Consider the following 22,847-nt stretch of genomic DNA (forward strand, 5'->3'; position numbering starts at 1 on the left):
ATAGCGAGCAGTTGAGTGGCCTTAGCATATCATTAGCATATTATGCTTTGATTGGTTGAACGGCCAGACGACCGGACTGGACGACTGGACACTTAGCATATTAGGCTTTTACTATATAGGATAACTATGCCAAACTGGGTGTTACAATATTTGTAATTTTTTTCAGTTTTTAAATATTGTAAAAAAGAATGTTGAACATCTTTCCAGGTCATTCAATATTTTTCTTTAACATTAGTTACAAAGGTTGTATAATGTGCCATTACATATTTATAGCATTATTATATTTAACATATTTAAGAAGTTCCCCTTTTTTACAATGATAAGCAACACTGTTATATATGTTCCTGAAGTTAAATGTGTACAAACCTCTCTCTAATGGTTTTATTATCATAAGTTTCTACAAGTGGAATTGTTAGGTCAAAGCCACATGCATTTTTAAGAGTTTTTCATGCAGCTTTTTCCCTCCCACAGCTTTTTCTTAAATTATAATCTTACCAGGGTCCTATGTTTGTCTATTTATTCGAATCTTTGTCAATATTGGGTATTTTTAGTATTAAAACAATTTTCCTACTTCTATTACTAGTGAAAAATATTTTTTTCACATTATTATTAGCATTTTTAAAATTTTAAATTAATTTTTATTGATTTCAGAGAGGAAGGAAGAGGGAGAGAGAGAATAGAAACATCCATGATGAGAGAATCATGGATCGGCTGCCTCCTGCAAGTCCCCCACTAGGGATTGAGCTCACAACCCGGGCATGTGCCCTTGACCAGAATCGAACCTGGGACCTTTCAGTTCACAGGCTGATGCTCTATCCATTGAACCAAACCGGCCAGGGCTATTATTAGCATTTTTATTTTTCTGTGTGGTCAGTTGTTTACTCATATGCCTATGCCTCTATCTATTTGGATGTTTTAAAATAATTTATAAAACCTTTCTTTATGTAAAGTATATTTCCTTTATGCCTGTCTTAAATGTGGCAAATTTTCCCCCAGTTTACATTTACCATTTGTTTGGCTTCTGATGTTTATATACATACATTTTTTTAAAAATATATTTTATTGATTTTTTTTTACAGAGAGGAAGGGAGATGGATAGAGCGCTAGAAACATCTATGAGAGAGAAACATCGATCAGCTGCCTCCTGCACACCCCCTACTGGGGATGTGCCTGAAACCAAGGTACATGCCCTTGACTGGAATCGAACCCGGGACCCTTCAGTCTGCAGGCCTACGCTCTATCTACTGAGCCAAACCAGTCAGGGCTATATACATACATTTTAAAATGTTTTTTTCTTTTATGATTTCTGCCTTTCTTATAATGCTTACAAGTCCTTTGCCTATAATACTTTTGATTATAATACCTCTGTGGTCTAGTAGTACTTTCATGGAGTAGAGGAAACACACTCAGGAATGTATCTGAGATGGGACCGGAGGACTTGGGCTGATGGGATGTGTGGGTGCTAAAGAGGGAGGAGTCACGTGTGACCTTGTTCTTACGCCTGATAGCCTGGTAGACTTTAGTGAGGGTGCAACCACTGACTAAAACCAGGAATGCAGGAAAAGGAACAAGTCTGTTAGGGTAGATAATGAGTTCGGTTTTGCACACTTTGCACTTGAAATGTCTGCCAGAAAGCCTGGCAGACATGCCCAAAAGGCAGTTGGAACAAGGGTATGGAACTCAGGAGTAAGGTTGGGGTTTTAATTCAGATATAAAAATATTCAGCAGACATTTAGTAGTTTAACATTTTCTTTTCAGTGCACATCCTGGGCCCAACACGATGCTAATAAGCACTTCACTACATTACGTCATTTAGGCTACCTGACAACTTTAAGAGCTAGAAATTATTATCCTCATTTTACACATGAGTAGACAGGCTTACAGAAGTTAAATTACTTTACTAAGGCCTTATAACAGTTTAGCGGTGAAACTCCAATGTGAAATCAAATAAGTCGGCCTGATTTCCAGGGTTTCCTCTCTGGCCCGGCTTGCTCTGTTGCCACAGGAGTGGATGAGCTCAAGCAGGGAAAGCCAGAGTCCCCAGGACGGAGACTGGCACAGTTAGCAGTGGGCAGAGAAGGGAAGGGAGCAGTGAAGGGATCTCTTAGGAAGTACAGGGGGTGGGGGAGGGCCATGCATGTACATGCTGACTGACTCTCTAACCAGAATGCAAACATTTTGATGGTAGGGGCTCATCTCTTACACATTCTTATACTTAAATCTGAGACCCTAATCCTGACCCTACTCCTGAAAAAAAATTCTGTCAGAGTGCTTTGCACATAAATGTATCTTGATTGGTGCCCTGAATGGTCTGTCAGTAATTTTCTTAAGTTATCCTCTAAGCTAGACCAGTCCCTGTGTCCCCACCTGTCATGGACGAGGGGCTCATTCACAGGAGCGCCTCAGTATTATTCAGCTGTTGCCTTCTCGGAGAGCAGCAGAGGTGGGCCCCTTGGTTTATGCTCTCTGCGTATGCGAGCGAGGTCACTCCCACAGAAGAAGTGCATGCTGCTTTTCCTTTGTTGCCTTTTTGCCTGAGTCGTTGAGTGAGTGGGGCACATACCCCTTTTACCTTTGAATCATAGATTTTTTGTTTTCCTCTTTTATTGGATGTTTCCCTACATACTTAGGACTTTGTAAAATGGAATCAGAATCAACCCTTTTTCTTTATAGCCTGAATATGCAATAGTATCACAGAAATCACTCTGGGCTTGGATTTTACATGCTAAAGGAGTGTGGTATAGAGGGCAAAGCATGCAGCTAGGAATTAGAATGATAGTGTTTGTCCTGTCACTTTGGGCAAATTATTTAAATTCTTTGAGCCTCATTTTCCTCCTTACAAAAATAAGGGTTACCTACTAACAGGGTGGTTATGAGGGTTAAATAAATTAACCAAGATAAAGGGCGTGGCCCATTGTAGGCACCCAATATAAGGAAGATGAAACTCTGAGTTCATATAGAATCATTTTGCTTCAATGCTCTTCTCAAATGCTTGTCTTTTGACCGTTTGGTAGCTAGCTCATTTGTACTCATCCCTGCGGGTGGGTTAGGAGGAAAATGAGTCCTAACTCAGCCATGTCGATTTAATGCAAGTCTAATGTGTGCAGCTATGGCACATAATTTTAATTGGTAATAAATCTGCCGCAAAAGGTTTAGGACATAATCTAATTCTCTTGGTCCAGACTAACAGTGGGTTTAGAAACTCACCAGCATGATAATCAGTAAATATCCTATTATATTTTTTCTTTCTGGGGGGAAAAAAATCCAACGTCACAATTTTTTGTGGCCTGAAATGTGTTCATTTCAAGCACTTCCCTTACAGAAGCTACCTTGGCCTCACTCCAAATAATATAAAAAGTGTTGCGTACCTCCAGACGCCTGCTGCAGTTCTGAATTAATACTGCACATAACTCCCATTGCAAGTTAGCACAGGCTTCAGACAAGCCTGCAAGATAAAAGGAGAACTCTTTGAAGGCAACAGAGAAGTGAGCCGCAGCCTGAACTTGGCAGACCTATTTATTAAATAGGTGATTTAGGAGATTTTTCACATGCCACACTTAGTTGTAGATCTCATTGGAGAGGTCTGTCTGCCTCAGGAATAAACATCCTGTAGAAGCGCTGGCTTGTTCCTGTGGTTTGGTGTAATTATTAATAGAGCCCCCTTTCACTCTCAAGAGTCCCTGTTTGTCTGATAAATGTTGTGGTCATTCCTTACAGGCCCTTTTCAGAGCAAAGCCCATCTCTTTGAAGATATAATCTCTGCGTTGATCTAAGAAAAATGACCTTAGTTTCCTACAACAGACTCTTTGGCGCCCTGTCTTACAGCCATTGAAGTAAGTCTTCAGAGCAATAATTAGGAGCCACATAAGCTAATGACGTTCTCCCTATGGCGCTCTTATTGGTGAAAGCAAGTGAGGTAAAGTCATAGGGGCTCATCTGATACAGCAGCCCTGGGATGGAAACATGAGGGTTTCATGTTCATGTTTACAAAGCAATTCCCAGTCATCAGTACGTGCAAGAATATGTACCCACATTGGACAGTGAGGAATGAAGACGTAGAGAGATCTGACTGTTCCTTCTGGAATGCCATTCCACGCTTGAAGTCTGAGCACTTCGTGGTGTTACACACCTTTTGCAGACTCCTGTCTTCTGCATGCCTCTTCTTCAGGAGACGGTGTGCTGTGGTGTATCAATTTGGGGGCAGAAAGATTGTCACAACATCATCAGAGATGCACTGAGAGTTCCTGTGGTAACAGCAGTGTGGCTGCTGGGAGGAGGAGCCACATGGCAGGACCCCAGCCACTCACTAAGGGAGGAGGGAGGGCGGCTGGTCAGGGTAGAGCCAGGCATCCGCCTGAAGAGTCTGAAGCAGACGGCTTCACAGGCTGGGACAGGTGGCTTCTTGGGACGCCTTGTCCTGTGGGGGTTGAGGAGGAAGGAGGAAAGATGATCTACCTGTTTGCTAATGTCCTTTCGTCTCAACAGCTCCGGCCTGCATCTAGTTTCTATTCTGTCCCCAGCTGCGCGGCTTCCTATCTGCAGCCCAATTCTGAGAGAAGGAAAGAAGGTCAAAGCAAGGCAATCGAGCACAGAGAGGTTTGCCCTCTGGGGGGGAAATGTGCTTGGAGAGCCCTTCTCCTGGGGGAAAGGCGCACCAGCTGAGGAGAGAACCGATCCATGGGACCAGAAGAGAACGATGGTGCGATGTTGGCTTCAAAATGGTCCTTTCGCAGCCTTTCTCCCAAGTCTCCCCAGGGGGCGGGTGGAGCTCAGGACAGAAAGTTTCACCTCGTGGGTAATGGTGCCATGGAGGGGGGGTGATTAGAATGAGTGGGGTGTCTCTCCTTCCAGAGGGTGTCTAGGAGAGCCAGAATTCTGACATCCTAGTTGAAAATACTCCCCAGAGATCTTGTGACCCAGTTCCCTCATTTTACCTGAGGACTTTCAGGTTCAGAGATCTTGAGTGACCTTTACCAAGATTTCACTGAACGGCTAACCTGGGTGCTCACCAAGCCACGGAAGTCTAAAAGATTTTAAAAGTACAAACGGAGAGTCATTTCTTCCCACTGTGGAGAATTGTCATGAGACCTAAATGCATGACTCTGGAAACAAACTGCACAGACTTCCTGCTGGCCAGGGAGCTTGCTCACCAGGGGCGACCCTGCTGCCCCTGACGGGATCTCCTGTCCCCAGGGAAGCAGCGAGCTGAAACTTTAGGGACCATTTCTTCATTTTTGTATTCTTTTAAAAAATGTATTGATGAGAGAGAGAGAGAGAGAGAGAGAGAGAGAGAGAGAGAGAGAGAGAGAGAGAGATTAGTTGTCTCACTTATTTATGTATTCATTGGCTGATAATCTTGTATGTGCCCTGACCGGGGATCGAACCCAAAAACTTGGCATATGGGAACAGTGCTCTAACCAACTGAGCTACCTGGCCAGTGCAATCTTGTATTCTTTTGCTGAAAGAGTCTCCTTCCCCCTAATTTTATAAACTTCAGGTCCCAGAATACCAGAATCTTGGCCTGCCTGTCCCACATAATAAATCTAAACACCTGATGCTCCAACCTTCTCCTGAACAGAAGAGATCAGGTGAGCCTGAGGATGACTCAGCCGAGGCCGCTGGGAGAACAGGCTGCGGCCTGTGAAAAAGTTGCGTCAGGCATAACATTTGAGGGCTGGCTCACGTTATGTCTCAAACTTTCACCCCCTCCTTGTTTCTATCACCATTCCCTCCTTGCCCCGACCAGACTTGCCTTTCAGATCTACAGAACTGGGATTCTGGATCTGGCAAGAGTCTTATTTCGTCATCATCCCTAATTTTGTAGGCTCTGAGAATGGCTAAAGCACCTCAGGTTTGTGAATCCCCCTCCCCTGCAAAGCAAAGCTACCGTGTTGGCCAATACGTCAGCCGGTAGGAAGAATACTTGGCTCACTTGTTAGATATCATCTGCCTGGTGTGTCCCTGTGTGGGTGGAAACCGAGGCGTGATGACTACCTATCTCAGTATCAACAAACACAAACCACTGCAACTCTGTACACCTTCTCTGAGTGTCCATTATGAACCAAGCTTCCGAGCTACCCACTGAGAAGATAGATGATGCGATATAGTGCCTGTCCACAGTGCGTATGCCAGAGAACATGGCGTAAAAAGCTTGTCCCGCCGAAACCGGTTTGGCTCAGTGGGTAGAGCGTCGGCCTGCGGACTCAAGCGTCCCAGGTTCGATTCCGGTCAAGGGCATGTACCTTGGTTGCGGGCACATCCCCAGCAGGAGGTGTGCAAGAGGCAGCTGATGGATGTTTCTCTCTCATCGATGTTTCTAACTCTCTATCCCTCTCTCTTCCTCTCTGTAAAAAATCAATAAAATATATTTAAAAAAAAAAAAAAAAGCTTGTCCCTCGTTTGATATGAATAGCTACCAATTATTCAGCACCTACCATAGGCTCCACGCTGCATTACACTTTCTCTAGTCTTCTCAACGACTCGCTAAGGCAGATATCAGCCTCATTTTGTTGATAGGGAAACTGAGGCTCAAAGAGCTGATGTGATTGGTGCAGGCCAGGCACCTAGGGCAGCCCTCAGCTTTCGGAGGCTAAATGTCAGAGGAAGACGGAAGGCAAGGGTGTTGCAAACCTCCCGTTCTTGGTTTCACACAGGCCTGGATTGAAATCCCAGTTCCAGCACTTTGGGGCCTTGGGAAAGCTGCTCCCTGCCTTGGCTTCTTCATCTATAGACCGAACAAAGGACTCCACTTCCTAAGACAACTGGAAAGGTGAAATGAGATAATGTGGGCATTGCTCATTTCCCCAGAACGTTCGGGCACCAAGTGACTCATTTTGGTAGAGCATGCTCATCCCCTCGATCCCCGTGCCACTTCCTCACCGACTTCAGGTTTTTACCGAACCGTCACCTTCTCAGTGAGACCTTCCCTGGCCTCCCTGTTGAAAAGGCCAACCCCACCCCAACTCTCCTTATCCCCTTCCCTACTTTATCACCAACTAATATATTAAAAATTGCACTTATTTATTTTTTGTCTGTCTTGTCTGTCTCCACCCACAGAAGGTGGAGTTTTTGATTCTTGGAATCTGTATTTTTTTCTGTATCATCCCAAGCACAAATATAGATTGGTTTGAAAGAATGAATGAAAGTAAAACTAAACAAAAACCCCAAAACTGTTTGACACCAAAAGAATTTGGCTTTTTGAGTTTGGGTTTTTCTTCACTACCTCTTTTCCCCGGGAACATGACTTAAAAAGCCTTGGTTTCCTCATTTGTAAAATAATGGTTTCTATTTTGAAGGCTGCTGGGATGATTAAGTGACGTATGTATAAAAACTGGCACCTAGCAAGTGCTGAATAAATGCCTGCTATTATCACTCAAAATAATCTGACCAGTTGTTTAATGAAACTCAGTGAAACAGTCTATCAATGAAACTCAAATCTGATGTGTCCAGCCTCAGTGTTTCAGCCCAGTTGTACTCCGGGTTGGACTATAAACAGTCGAATAGCTGTGAAATCGCTCCGTGTTCACAATCCAAGGCGGCTGTTAGGTTTGCTTCACCATTACCATCTTCCTACAGAAGGAGGCTGGGGCGGCCCAAGGTCACTGCCTCAAAAGCCAGGGCATGCAGGACCTGCACAAATCCCGCCTCTTGAAAGTGTCTAATCCACTGTCCCTTCTTCCAGGTTCTCTCTACAATGTGGGAGGGGGGCACCAGTCCTCAGCCAGGCTTGTCACTATCATCTCCTGCCAGTCACATAACTTTTTTGACACCCAGTTTTCTGGCTCGCATACATGGAAAGTAAAACCCACCCCTCACCGCTTTATGGCCAGGAGCACGGGCGCGAGAAACTCTTTGGAAACCGTGCAGCGCTGTATGCATTACCCCTGCAAGAGGCATTAACACGGAACCCCCAACTTTCCAGTCCCAGAGCCGCTCCTGCATGCACTCCTAAGGCGGCACAGCGCGGAGTAGAAAAGGAGGATTAACCCCTGAGTTGGTCTGGGCGTTTCTCCAGGAGGCCGGGGAGGAGTTCCGCCCCCCGCCCCCGCCCCCTCCCCGCCGCCTCCCCTCCCTGCGCTCGCACTGACGCTCCCCGAGTCTCTCTCCCGCCCCGGCCCCGCTGCGCTCCCGGCCAGGCAGGCTCGGCACTACACGGGCGGGCAGCCAGGATGCAGGCGGCGAACAAGGAGCACCTGTACAAGCTGCTGGTAATCGGCGACCTGGGCGTGGGCAAGACCAGCATCATTAAGCGCTACGTGCACCAGAACTTCTCCTCGCACTACCGGGCCACCATCGGCGTGGACTTCGCGCTCAAGGTGCTTCACTGGGACCCGGACACAGTGGTGCGCCTGCAGCTCTGGGACATCGCAGGTGAGGACCCGGGAAGGAGGTCCCGGGCGGCGGCGCCCCGCAGCCTGTTCCCAGCCCCCAGCAGAAGGGTGGCGGCCAAGGGGGAGAGCCAGGTGGAGACTCCGGGGGGCGCTGCGCCGAAAGAGACTTTTCCTGGTGGGTTGGAAACTTGGTTGCAAAGAAAACAAAAAAAGTTTCTCGCTCTCGCTGAAACTTTGCAGCGCGTTCTCCGGCGCGTGGAGCGGCTGCTGTAACCACCCCCCACGCCCTTTCCCGGGAGCCTTCAGCCCTGCGCGGGCCTCTCCGGGACGCAGAGGGAGACTCTCTGGAGTTGCACTCAGTTCTTGGCCTCCAGCTCATTTTCCGGGCTCTGGGCTCCCGCAGGCGTGCTGGGGACGCGACCCTGAGTGTCCTGCCCGCCTTCCTTGCGCAGGCCAACCGAGGGGCAGCCCCTAGACGGGTTCACAGCGGGAACCCAGGGAGTTCCCGGATAGAGGGGCTTACCAATTCCTGTCTTCAGCCGCTCACTGTATTCCAACTTTCTTCTCCCCTCAGTCAAGCGAGCCTGAGGTTTTCTGCTTTGAGTAAGCCGAAGACTTACAGAGTTCAAGTATTATTTCTCTCCCCTGCACCTACATGCCATCTCTCTCTCTGTCATCTATCCAAAGGAGATTGTGTATATATTTTAGGGGCACTTTTGTCCAAGGGTTTATGACATTAACCATACGATTTCTTGATTTGGTCCTAAAATTTTCATTGAGAAACCTAGAAAAGGAGAAGTTTCTTTATAGTGTTTGAAATCAGAATTTGATTCCAAGCGTTTGTACCAGGAGTTAGGCACAGGGGAGTGTGAAGATGCAAAGTGTGTACTCCAAGAGTGAGTGCCCGGACTGAGGCTGTTTGCAGCCTGGCCCTGTACAGCCAGCCCCTCATTACCCGTCCTGGCTCTGCCACTCAGTAACTTCAGACAAGTCCCTGCAGCTCAGTGCATCCCTGCTCAGTGGAAAGGGGTTGGACAATGACAGACAGCTCAGGAATCTTCCTGCTCAGAAGTTTTTTGGTTTTTTTTTTTAATTTAATTTAATTCTTTATTGTTGAAAGTATTACAGATGTCCCCTTTTCTCCTCCATTGACCTCCTCCAGCCCATCCCCCGCCCCAGGCCCTTACCACCCCAAATATGCATGGCCTCATCTGTGTCCATAGGCCATGCATATATGCATACAAGGTCCCTGGTTGATTACCTCCCTCCCACCCACCCTCCCCCAACTTCCCTCTGAGATCTGCACTCTGTTCCATGCTTCCATGTCTCTGGATCCACTCCGTTCATCAGTTTATTTTGTTACTTAGATCCCACATATGGTGCTCAGAAAGTTTTACGGTCCTCTGGGATTCTGGGGTGCATCTCTTCAATCCCACTTCACCTCTGACTGTTTTATGGTCTGTGGCACCAAGAACCTCTGGAAGTGCTGGACCGAACTAGCTGCTTCTCTTTCAGAAAATAGGTTCATTTTAGCTGGTGCATTCGACTGGAAACACTTTATCATGGCTTGGAGCAAGAACAAATGTGGAACATTTTTGAAAGGGCATTTCTGATTCTGGGGACTCCAGCGCCTCTTTAATCATCAGCTGCCAGGTCTTATGATAAATTCTTATGAAACACTCTTGGCATGGAGACAGATGCGTGCATTTAGAGTCATCTTCAGCAGCTTTTGTGGCACAGGGGTTATCAGAGACCGGAAGATGTCATCAGCCGCTATCTGATCGGGCTTTTCATCCAGAAAATCCACTATGCGTCTGAGCACTTTGTTGTTGCATTTTAGTGTCTGAAACTGTTTTGGTTGAGTTGGAAGTCTCCAGGGTTCAGATTTAGAATTAGCTTCCTGTTTGAAAGAAACTGTACCCGGAATTACTTAGTGTAAGTAAGGATGTGACCCCAGCATGTTATAGAATGCCCATGGGTCTCAGTGTCCTCCCCTGACAGGGAAGAAAGAAGGTCATGGTGATTAAGAGCCTAAATTCCAGAGTCAAGCTGCCTCTGTCTGAATCCCTGTTTTATCCCATATGATTTTAGGCGAGTTCTCTAACCTACTGGTCTGTTTCCTTATCTTAAATAGGTGAAATACTTTCTCCCAACAAATGGGAGGTGAGCAACTAACGAATGCTAGCTAAAGATGATAGATAGTACCTTCTATCTAGGACAGTGATGGCGAACCTATGACACGCGTGTTAGCACTGACACGCGTAGCCATTTCTGATGACACGTGGCTGCACGCCGAGGATGAAACATTTGCTGCTCCTGAGGATGAAACATTTGCGACTAGAGTCTTGGAGTTAGTTTTTTCCTCAAAGTGACACACTACCCGAGTTATGCTCAGTTTTTTTGGCGAAGTTTGACACACCAAGCTCAAAAGGTTGCCCATCACTGATCTAGGAGAACTACAAGGATTATTGTTACAGTAGCTGCCTTTTTATTTTTATTGGTTTCAAAGAGAAAGGGAGAAGGAGAGATAGGAACATCAATGATGAGAATCATTGATCAGCTGCCTCCTGCACGCTCCCTACTGGGGATTGAGCCCACAACCCTGGACATGACCAGGAATGGAACCATGACCTCCTGGTTCATAGGTCGATGCTCAATCACTGAGCCATACTGGCTGGGCATTTTTTTAAACATGTATATAAATGCTAGGCAAGAAACACATGATATAAATGTGCTGACTAAATTATAATAAATTATGTTCCTGTATTATAGTCCATATAATCTGTTTCAAAATACCCAGCACCATGTTCAGCTTTGCCCATATTACAACATATTATCATGAGCAGTTCAACTCCTAAGCTTAGAAATGCCTCCCCAAGCCTTGGTTCTGGACTAAGGTTGTGTAGAGACTATAGTCACAGAAGCTGGGGTAGATAAGAACTCTGAGAAGCCTTGGAAAGTCACTGCTACAGATACGGTGGTGTGCATGCAGCATCTCAGTAGGCAAGCTTCTTGTCCCAAAGCTGAGGTTCTGCAGGAACCTGTTCTTAGCAGCCTCCACCCCTAAGGCCCCGTAGGCTGAGTCAGAAGTTGGGCGGCAGGCAAAGCTGGTTGGGGGAAATTGGGGCATTGTGGGAAAGGATGTCTGGAGCATAGTACTAACATGTTTTAGGCTGCATAGGTAGCCCTGTGAGGAATGAATTCATGAAATCCAGCCTCAGCTGCCCACCCAGAATCCAGTTAGCTAAATATACTTTACAGTACCTTCAAATCACAGCCTCACTCTTCAAACATAGCAATGCTTCTCTTTCTCCTTTGGCCTCAACTCTGGTGTGCACCTGGAAAGAACAGGTAGTAGGCCTTGCTTAGAGAGGGTTGTGGGTGTGGATGAGAGAGAGACCTGTCCTGTCCTGATGGGGTGTCAAGTCAACCTGCTATAGAGGGAATCTTGGCTCAGTTACACACTTGATATTCATTTGGTTCAATGCCAAGTGGGGTCCTATTTGTCCAACACATTCCCACAGTATCTCCCTTGTGGCCTCCACTTAGACTGGCCAGTCTGATCCTGAAAGGCTCCAGGAACTACCTTTCAGGGCGTGTGAACTTGGCCTTGAAACCAATGGGATAAATCCCACAAACCCCACAGGAGACTCCCAGTGATTCCACCTTAGAGGAGTGGCTGGGCCAGCTGTGGGTTCAGAAGCTCTTGCTGGAGAGAAAAATTGAGTCACTGTGCCCAAGGCTACACAGCTAATAAGTGGAGAGCTGGAGTTGACCCAGTTCTGTCTGTCTTGGAATCAAGCCCCGCTGTTTATGGCCATAGGCCTGTGAGTGCCGGGTGTACAGGTGGGCCACAGGGGTTATGCTCTCTTCCCCTCTTAAGGCCTTGCTTCTTCGGTAGATGGGTTAGCTTTCCTTTTGCCTCCTATTTCTAATGGGCTTCTGGATATTATTCAGTACCCCTGTGCAGACAGTGGGAGGAAATGGAATGAAAATGTATTTATGAAGATTTGATTCTTAATTTCAGGTTTTATTCTTTTTAGAGATTTAGCAGAAAAACAGTAAACAAAAAGTTCACACTTGAACTCTTTCTTTCCTCCTCTTCTCCAAATCTTAATGCTATTAGCACTTTCAAAGAGAACTGTACAATTTTCTCTAGAGCTCTTGGCATGCTTTGGGGCCTAGCTGTAGGGATTGGGGCAGAGGAACAGCTAACATTTCTTAAGCATTTGTTCTTACAGTTGTCCACACATGTTTAATTTTTAACTTCCCAGTAAAATAGCTCTTTAAATGGTCATGCTGGAATTAAAAACTTGGCATTGAATCCAGCACCCAGGTTCCGAACTGCTTTGCTCTACTTCCCACAACTTAAAAAAGGAATACTTATACATGTTCTAAATTATAGATATTCTAAATATATAATACTTGACATTAGGCAAGTCACGGAATATGGCAGGACCTGAGTTGCCACATCTATAAAATGGCAATTGTTTGATTTTTCTGTGATATCATATTTGTACTATCTCTGGCCATCTGTTTCGGTTTTAATATATTCCACTATGTTCAGGTAGTGTGTGGTCACTTATTCCAACTCCTTATTCCAAGTAACTCGTGCAAGTTACTTGGCTTCTATGTCTTGGTTTCCTGTCTGTTAACTGGGGACAATAGCAAAATCTGCATCTTAGATTTGTTAAAGGAATGAAATGAATTAATTCATGTGAAGCTGTGCCTGACACAAAATAAATGCTGAATAAATATTAGCTATTACTCTTATTATAATTATTATTACAAACTGCTTTCACATACATTTTCCAGCTTGTTCTTCCCAGCATCCCTGAGAGTGTAGGCAGAACAGGTGGTGTTAAATCTGTTTTGTATTAGAGAAGATTAAGAGTCAGAAAGGCAAAGGACTTACCCAAGGTCACAAGAGCTAGCAAGTGTCTGAGAAGAACAGGAACAGCAGAAAACCCAATTGTAGATTTAACCAGTGTTGTGGAAAATGAATTAAGTGGGTAGATTATTTAGAGCACAATTCTTCACTATGTAAACATTTCACCAAGGCTCAATAATCAAGGCCTTTACATATTTAAAACAAGATCCAACTTATAAGAAAAATCTTTTTCTGCGGGGCACCTCTGTACTAACTTTCCCAGCCCAGGCCGAGTGATGAGAAGCTTTGGAGGACATTACCTGTCCACCAGGCAGAGTGAATGAGGGAGGCAGCCTGGACCTAGAGCTGGGAGCCTCGGGACACGGACTCCCCACACTGGAGGCTCTGGGATTCTGTGGGTCAGAGTGGTGTGTTGTTTTAGATGTTGTAATGTGCTTCCATGTGGGTTTGGGCTTGACCATCTTTTCAGTAACTATTTCAAAATACTGTGATTCTCCAAGGAGTTTTAGAAGAAGGATTTGAAATATCAATATAACCTAGGAATGTAGAAAGAGCTACAGTTGGAACCACTATGTCAAACACACACACACACACACACACACACACACACACACACACACACACTAGCATATCTAATTGGGGCTGCTCTCTGCTGGGCAGTTTACTGCTTGGCTATCTGTAGATTTTCTAATTATCGTGTAGACTAACATGCTCTGTGCTTACAGGTAGATAATATGTACACTGAACAAAAGGGTGAACTTTCGAAGTAGGGGGAGGGATGTGTGTGAAAACACTGCAGGGCTTCTTGCAGGACAGTCATTAGAACACGTGAGCATTGGGTACGTGGGACTTGTCGCCTCAGCTAGAACTTAGAGAACTAGTTCAGGCAGGAGAGCGCATAGCAGGCTGACCAAGGAAAGCGAAGTCCTTTGAGGGAAGGAGGGGATGGAGAGGAGCAACTCTCATGTGTGTGGTTGTTTTCTTCAGCAGATTTGTGTATTAAATGCCTGGCTATGTGTTAAGCACTGTGCTGGGTGAGGGGAAAACAAAGTAGGATAAAGAATTGAACAAGACTTGATTCCTGGCTTCAAAAAGTTCACAGTTTTAGTGGCCATGATGGCACAAAGCAAGGCACTGTAATTGTGAGTGAAAGGTATCGGTATAGGCAACTCCAAAATACTCTGGAGGCACAGAGAGGGTTCTGGCCACACCACACCCAGCCAAGTCTCTGAGATGAAACCTGAGCAGGCAGGACGGAGCTCTAGCTAGTCTGATGTTTCCTGTGCTTGTACCCAGCACCGGTTTCTCCCTGTGCCTGGCTTCAGGCTGGACAGCTTGAGACAGAAGTTTATTCTCTGGCCCTCTTTAATTCTGTCTCCTGCTCTTGGGGCTCTCATGCATCCTCATGGCTTTAAACACTGTGCTGACAGCTCCAGAACGGTGCGTCTGACCTGGCCTTCCCATGAGCTCCAGACATACAGTTCTGTCTTGCTGTCGGGCATCTCTTTTTTATGACATCTCGTTTATCTTGCAAGATCAATATGTCAATAGCAAGGTTGCATTAAAAAAACAGGATTTGAGTTCGATTAATAAAGTAATATATGCTCAATGTAGCAAAATTGGAAAGTACAAAAGGATGCAACAACAAAGGGATACAAATAGACAATATCCACAGTCACCCCCTCTTAAGGATAAATAGTAAAGGGTGCTATTTGTAAGTCTAAACTAGTCATTTTTTCACACACTCTGGACTTTCTAGTTTGTGCTAACTATACTTTTTTCCTCCCACTCAACTAGACTTGAAACCTCTGCCATCTTTTCTCCTTCTTCTTTGACCTGCACACACCATCAGTCTCCAAATCAGATAGTGATTATGCCTCTTCTGTCACTCACTGCCCTGGCCCGGGGACAGCACTAGCAATTACTTAACTGTTCTGCTGTCATACCACCTGGCTCCTGCTAGCATCCTTTTCCTCCCGTTCTTATATGTACCAAGGTTAAGTGTATCTTCCCAGGACATCACTGTGGTGGCTATGCATTGCCTATAGATTATATACATCATGATGAGAAGAATTAGAGTGGTGGGGATGAGGTGCTTGGAGGGCTGGTGACTAGAAGGAGCACAGATTCTAAGTCATGGAGCTATTGAGGGAGGAGTGTGTGGGGTGCTAGCAAGTAAGAGGTGACCGGAGTCCTTGAGGCCAGGCCACGATCAGTGGAAACCCAGGATCTGTCTCACTGTGGCCGTGCTGTCAGAAACACAGTTAACCTCAGGACAGGCAAAGTGGCACTGAAATATTTTTTGTTTTGTTTTACTGCATTTTACTAAAATAGTAGTTTTAAAACTTGAGGATTTGAGAGGTATAAGGTCTTGCCTGAGAAAACGTTTTCATTTTACTTGAAAAGCAGAGGAATTTACTGGGGGCGGGGGGTGAAATGGATAAGTCTTTGCTTTTATGGAATCTGTGTCTGATGAGGCATAAAGATATTATAAGATAATCACGGAGACGATTACTTAATCACTGTTTTTGATGAGTGCTCTGAACGGGAAGTATCAGGTGTTAAAAAGAAAGCAAAAAAAATGGGGCTTACCCGAGGCATGGTGTGGAAGTGAGGAGACACAGTGAGGACTGTGGGTAATCTGGCATCGCTACAGATTACAATGTGTGAAGAGGGAGGTGGTGAGATGGAAACAGCAAATTAGGAAAGAAGGTGTATGCTAAACTAAAGGTTAAGAGAGATAACTCCTTGCATTTATCAATTTGCCATAGCAATCTTTGCAGTTTTAACGCCACAATTATACTGGAAACTAGGTCTTACTATTTCCAGTTTTATTGGTGAGGAAACTGGGCCAAGTGTAAGTAGAACATGATGCCTGGTCCATAGTAGTTGCTCAATAAACACGGTTTGGTATTAAGCAATTACTTGGGTTGATATTAGAGTCATCACTAGCCTGAAAGCATTTTTTGAGGCTAGTTGTCCTATGGTAGGCTTAGAGCCCTTCCCCCCTTTTCTGATGATTAGCTTTGGAGAATCCTGCAAAGCTTTCTAACAATGGAGAATGCTTTTTATTTCTTTCACTCTGTTTGACTCTGAGATGGACATTCTCAGAGGAATATGGTGGCCCCAGTGCTCCTGGGTTGGAAATCAGGTTTATTGTGTCAAGAGAGGATTCTCATCTTCTACGTGAGTGTACTAAAGTAGTCTTCCTCAACTTGATAGGGTCATGTCATGACGCTAACCTGGGGTTCCAAATTATTAAGTTCCACTAATTTTTTTCAGCTGTTTAAGAATTTGGTTAAACGATTATATGATCATACATTACTCTTTAACACAGACAATAGTGTGGTGAAGGTATGGGAGGGGTGGGTGCGGAGTAGAGGGGGGCGGTCAATGGTAAAAAAAACACACAAATGGGACATCTGTAATACTTTCAACAATAAAGATACATTAAAAAAATAAATTGCTCTTTGAAAATAACTCAGGTTTTAACTTCCCCCTTTCCTCACTCCCTTTCATTTCCAACTGTCAAGTTCTGTCTTTTCTACCTTGAAAAATAATTCTTGTTCCTCCTTTCAGTAGTCATGTCTTCTTCACAACCCACCTGAACTACTACTGTAGCAGCTTCCTAATAGCCATCCCTTTCTCAAGCTTCCCCACCCATCAGTCTGTAATTCACAGAGGAAGAGAGGAGAGAGAGAAACATCAATGATGAGAGAGAATCATTGATGGTCCTTCCTGCATGCCCCCTACTGGGGATCAAGCTCACAACCCAGGCATGTGTTCTGACCAGGAATTGAACCACGACCTCCTGGTTCATAGGTGGATGCTCAACCACTGAGCCACACTAGCTGGGCTAAAGACCCATTCTTAAAAACTGTGCTTCCTCATTTGACAAAGTCTTCATGATTTGAAGTGAAATGTGATTCATTTGGAGGTAAAATGATAAAACTTGATTCATGAAAGATCATTTTCACAGAGTTAAAATCTTGAGGGTCCATCAAACCAAATCCTTTATTTTACAGCTGAGGAAGCTATGATTTGAAAGGGCAGGAGTCACATTAGTTTCTCAGGCTCATAGAGAGAGAGTTAATGGTAGGATGGGAACCAGTATGTAGGCTCCTGTGATTTATTAATGATGAGATTTGAATAATTAAAAACTATTTTTTAACGCCAGACATTTTGGTGTTTTAAGTACTAGGGCACACAAATAATTGAATTTGGTAGGCACCCCGCCCTGTAGGAGTTCATGCAGTGAAGAAGGAAGAGTTCATGCAGTGAAGAAGAGAGGATGATGGTATGGCATTGAGGGCATCCACAGTCTGGCTACACCGGACATTCCTAATATCATTTCCTCCCACCCTCCATCAGGAGGCTTAACATCTGGCCATTTGAACTCCTCGCTATTCCTTATTCACACCCCATGGTATTGTCTCTGTGCCTTTGCTCCTGCTCTTCTTGCTGGTTCACAGATAAGCCCCTCCCTTTATTTCCATATATCTAAATCCTACCGGATGTTTAAGACAATTCTGAAAGGGCACTTTCAGACACTTCCCTAATTTTCTCATTCCAGTGGTAACTTCTTCCTCCCTTGAGACACATGCAACTTTTTAAATTCCCTTCTAGCCCTTCTCCCTTTAGCAATCAACATATGACATTATTTTGTACTTCTCTAAATATCTTTCCCTTTTAGCAGACCTCATTATATAATTTAATGAATGACTGTGGAGTCAGCAAAGAAGAAAAAGAGAAAACACCATGTAGGAGGAGACCAAGCAAGGGCAGATTTTGAAAGCAAAAGGAAAACAGTTGAAGAAGAGAATAGTCCTGGCTGGGTGGCTTAGTTGGAACATTGTCCCATACACCAAAAGGCTGCGGGTTTGATTCTCAGTCAGGGTCCATACCTGGGTTTTGGGTTCAATCCCTGGTTGTTCAATGTTTTGTCTCCCCCTTCCTCTCTCTCTAAAAATCAATAAAAACATATCCAGTGAGGCTTAAAAAAAAAAAAGAAGAGGGTAGTCAATCGTTTTAAATGTCTGAGGGAAATCAGAATGATTACTTTCTGCTCTGTCTCTTCTTTGTGCAGTCTGTGTTATCCTGATACATTATTTAACCTTTCTTCTCCCTCAGTCTTGTCTAAATCTGCTCTCTCATGATGAGGGGTGGAAGACTTAGCTTCTTGTGTCATGTAGAAGCTCAGCTTCACTTTCTGAAAATGTTTACATTAGCTCCCCAGTTTAATGGTGGCAAAGGAGTTATCTACAGTGTCAGGTATACAAACAAATTTCGATCTAATGTGTAAGGTGAAATTTAGAACAAATTAATTTAAATTACTTGTTGGGAGGATTGTTCTTATACGGTAATGGCAGTAATAGCCACACCATGAATTGAGTGTCAGGCATGGTGCTATGCATTTTTATGTATTATTTCATTTATTATGCACAAGGAACTTGTCATAGAGACAAGAGAACTGGGCTTAGACAGACTAGATTAGAAAACACATAAACAAGCAAAAAAATGCATAAAAATTTTAAAAGTCACAGTAAGTGACAGTGCTGGGATATAAACTGAGACTTGTCTATTTATGAATCCCATTTGCTCCCTAGCCAGTTTGGCTCAGTGTATAGAGCCTTGGCCTACGGACTGAAGGTCAAGGTCACGTACTAGGTTTCAGGCTTGATCCCTGGCCTTGGCTGGGGAACGTGCAGGAGGCAATCAATCGATGTGTCTCTCTCACATCTCCCTCCCTTCCACTCTAAAAATCAATGTTGAATAGAGGTACGATGTGCCTGTGAGGGATGGTAGCCAATAGTAAGATGAAATGAGAACCATTGTTCATGGGGGAACTAAAAAAAATTGCATAAAGAGCTTGGGTGGTTCTGAATTGGGGACAGATTTTTTTTCAGAGTGGATCTTAAGAGGGAGCAAGTAAGGCATAGAAAGTAAATGAGTTGGATCAGAGATCTTGCTTTATTCAATTCACTTCTCTCCCTGCTGGGGTTCCTTCTCCCCCCCCCCCAAAAAAAAATCAATATTAAAAATTATTGCTTCATTCTGTAAAGAGTACTTGTATTACCAGTTCCATTCTATTGCACAAGTCCTTCATGAGCGTAGACTAAGAGCCTCTCAGAGTGTGTGTGCTGTGGAGACTTAAGGAGACGGTGATTGAGTAATGCATTGTGGGCTCAAGGAGTCTGCAGTGGGACTGGAGACGCAGGCTGCAGAGGCTTACAGCACATCAGAAGCAGTGCAGGGCAGGGCGAGCAGGTGATCTATGGCAGAGCCGTGTGTGTACAGATGAGGAAAGAGTTGAGTGTGGGGCCAAGAAGTCAGGACAGGCTGCCAGAATGTAGGGTTTGGTACAACCTTGAAGAAGAGGTAGAATTTAGGTAGAGAATAGGGAGAGGGTATGTTCTGATGGGCATAGGCATGCCATGGAATGCGTGGGCATGAAATCAGGAAGCAGAACTTAACAGAGCCTAGCAAAGCATAGTTTTGGGCAGTATCCTGATCTTAGTCTGAGTATCTTTGACCTTGTAGATCAAAGTGTGTAACCTTGAAAATTCCATAGGAGTCCAGAGGGTAAAATAAAGGAACCATTTCTCTACTTGGCAAATGCTTACTTGTTTTCTTTTCAAAAGCTTCTGTTCTCAATACTGGACCCACCCAAGCTACTGCTCTCTATTTTCCTAGGAAATGGGAGCAAAGCTTCCCCCAAATCCTGGCTCCCATTTTGTTCCTCCACAAAGTTCTCCGTACAGCTGGATGGATATACTGGAACAAGGCCAAGTGTGTTAAGGAGTGTTTTGATGCACAGAAACAAACATGGGATTCTAGGCAACCCTTTATAATAGCCTTACAATAAGAAAAATTAATCCACATACATAATATACATTTCATTGAATTCGAAATACTTTTTGTTAGACTTACTTTTCTAAAGTTGATATACATACACAAATTTAAGGCAGTGTTTTTATGGTACATAACAAGGTAAAAGGAATAGCATCTCAGCACCTTTTTTTTTTCTTACTGACCAGATCAAATGAACGAATACCCAAAGATTAGTCATATGATGTAGACCCTGCATTTCTGAATGTTCTGAGTTTTCAAGATGTTGCAGTATCTGTTTTATTAGAGGTCTCCCAATTTATAACTCTTGGGAAATAGTCCGAATTGCTTTAAATCTTGTGTGGGTCATATGTGTTAGCAGCCCAGCCTTTGATTTTTGGCATCGGCTGGAGGCAGGAGTGCTTCCCTGACAGTGTTTAATTAGGGAAATGATAGGGTGAAAACAGGGCTTTGAAAGGTGAAAGAGGCAGAGGTGTACAGAAATTAAAGTACAAGTTAAACTTCAGCCCTGACCACTCCTGGAACTTCAGCCTGGAATATACAACTGCCTATTCAACATACCTGCCAACTGACATCTCATATCAACATGTCAGAATCCCAAAGGACTTCTGCAGAACCTTCACCTCCACAAGTCAGTGAATGACAACTCCATACTTTCAATGATTCAGGCCAACAGTCTGGGAATCATGCTTGAATCCTATTACAATCTGCATCCCATTTGTCATCTCTATTTCCAAATATATCTAGAAACAACCCATCTTTACCACCTTCACCACTACCACCTTCCGTTGACCCCTAACTGCCCTCCCCTGCAGGCCTGATCACCCTCAACTGCCCTCCCTTTCAAGCCTGGTCACCCCTAACTGCCCTCCCCTCCAAGCGGTTGGAATGGATAATCACAATGGAAGTGGATTATCATCTCCCCACTTCCAGCCTTGACCCCAGTAAATCATTCCTCAGTGCAGCGCTCGCCAACCGGTGGTCCGGGAACCATTGGTGGTCTGTGAGGTCCGAAAGGTTGGCTACCTCTGCCTCAGTGCAGTAGCATCCTTAACCATGTTCTTCTATTAGTTCATGTTTCTCATCTGCTCACAATCCTTCAGTGCCTTCCTCTCTCATCCAGAATAAAAGGCTGCATCTGTACAAGGTCCCTCACTGTCTGCAATCTGGTCCCTGTAATCTGCCTCATGGCACACCAGCCGACAGTCTTCCTTCCTGTTCTCCAAACACTTGCCAGAACATCTGTGCCTCTGCATCTTTGTCTTGCTGTTCCCTCTGACTAAAACCCTCTTCTCCTAAATATCCTTATGGCTGGCTCCTTTACCTCTTTTTGGTTTTTACTCAGATGATACTTCTCAGTGAGTCATTATTATCCATGCAGCTTAACATTGCCCTCCCACCTTTCTCCTTTCCTGCTTAATTCCTCTCCGGCGAATGGAGTATAAATGTATCTTACTTCGTTTTTTGTTTACTGTTATCTTTTCACTAGGATGTAAGCTTCATAAGGGCAAAGATTTTCAATTTTTTTTTCTAGTTGCTAGAACAGTACTTGGAAAATAATAAGCATTCACAATTTGTTGTTAAGTGCAGGAATGAGATGAGACAATCCTAACTGAAGTGATTTTAGTGGGAGTGGAAAGAAAGTGATGAATGCAAGAGACGTGACAGAGAATGACTCTTAGAAACTTGTTAAACCTGCCAGTATCCACGGGGAGGGGTCAAGAATTGCAGGTTATTTCTTCACTTAGCAGGGAGGCTGAATTGGACTCTTCCTCTATACAGAGGCAGTGTTTGTCATGGGGGCTGCAGAAACTTGGTTCTGGCTAGGGAGTGACGAGCAATGTTGTAGGCAAAGATCACACCAGGTTCATTTCAGGATATAACCTAAGGTTCTTGGATAAATTGCGATTGATTGACATTTTTCTGTCAATGGATTGGTGGAGCCAAGAAGTGAAGAAAGAAGATGAAAGAGTTTCAGAACCATTGCCAGAGAGTCGGACAGGCTCTTAAAAATGAGACAACCTTGCTCACCAGGATGTCGGGTGACTCTGATTCTTGTCTGTGGGGTTCCCTGAGCCTTCAAAACCAGTTGAAGCCATTATACATTGTCACCATTTGACAATTCTATCAATTGGGTAGTTTGTTTCCCCTCCCAGATCCTTGTGCAAAGTCCATATTTACTTTTGTTTTTATGTTCCTGCTTTTCATACTATTGCTCCCTGGAAATAAAGACCATCTCTGTGGCACTTTCAGTTTTATTGATTGTGTCATGACCCCCAAAATATATATTCTTTATAATAGAGTTAATTGATTCCAAGGAATTATTTCTTAAGATGGTAATGATTATGAAAACATGACATTCTGGTCTGAAACTTGTTGCAACAGATATGCACCAACCCTGTAAGAACAATGTTCATTTTCTCCATCTATTGATTACTTACCGGAAATTCATGTGGAATGTAGAGTAAGTGCATTCATATGCAGCACTAATTGATGAATACATGATAAATGTATGCGAGAAGAAGAAGGAATCTTAATTTCTGTTAATTTCTATCTTAGTATCTTGATAGTGAAGAACTAGCCTTGGATTTACAACATTAAAACTGATCAACCTGCTCTCCAGGTTTTAACGATGTTGGAGACAGTAGCATGAATACAGAGCATGATAAATGTGAACGGTATCAGGTAAAGAAAATGCTGTGGAGGTCTGAGAAAGGGGGACACTGGTTCCAGCAGGCAGGACAGGGAAGGTTGCAGAAATGTGTGGCATTTCAGGG

General features: G+C 44.3%; 1 protein-coding gene and 1 long non-coding RNA gene across 2 annotated transcripts in view; both read left to right on the forward strand.

The window, feature by feature from the left end:
• Positions 1-3,827, forward strand: part of LOC114227110 (uncharacterized) — a 67,105-nt gene extending 63,278 nt beyond the window's left edge. Inside the window, exon 6 of the long non-coding RNA XR_003613190.2 lies at positions 3,718-3,827. This is a non-coding gene — a long non-coding RNA (uncharacterized LOC114227110). The remainder of the gene's footprint in view (positions 1-3,717) is intronic.
• Positions 3,828-8,104: 4,277 nt separating this feature from the next.
• The window catches only part of RAB38 (RAB38, member RAS oncogene family), a 48,850-nt gene continuing 34,107 nt past the window's right edge, over positions 8,105-22,847 (forward strand). The window contains exon 1 of the mRNA XM_008153620.3: positions 8,105-8,370. Coding sequence (XP_008151842.1) covers positions 8,169-8,370 — 202 coding nt within the window. The 5' untranslated portion in view covers positions 8,105-8,168. The remainder of the gene's footprint in view (positions 8,371-22,847) is intronic.

This window comes from Eptesicus fuscus, chromosome 13 (assembly GCF_027574615.1).
Source record: "Eptesicus fuscus isolate TK198812 chromosome 13, DD_ASM_mEF_20220401, whole genome shotgun sequence".
In the NCBI taxonomy this organism is placed as follows: Eukaryota; Metazoa; Chordata; class Mammalia; order Chiroptera; family Vespertilionidae; genus Eptesicus; species Eptesicus fuscus.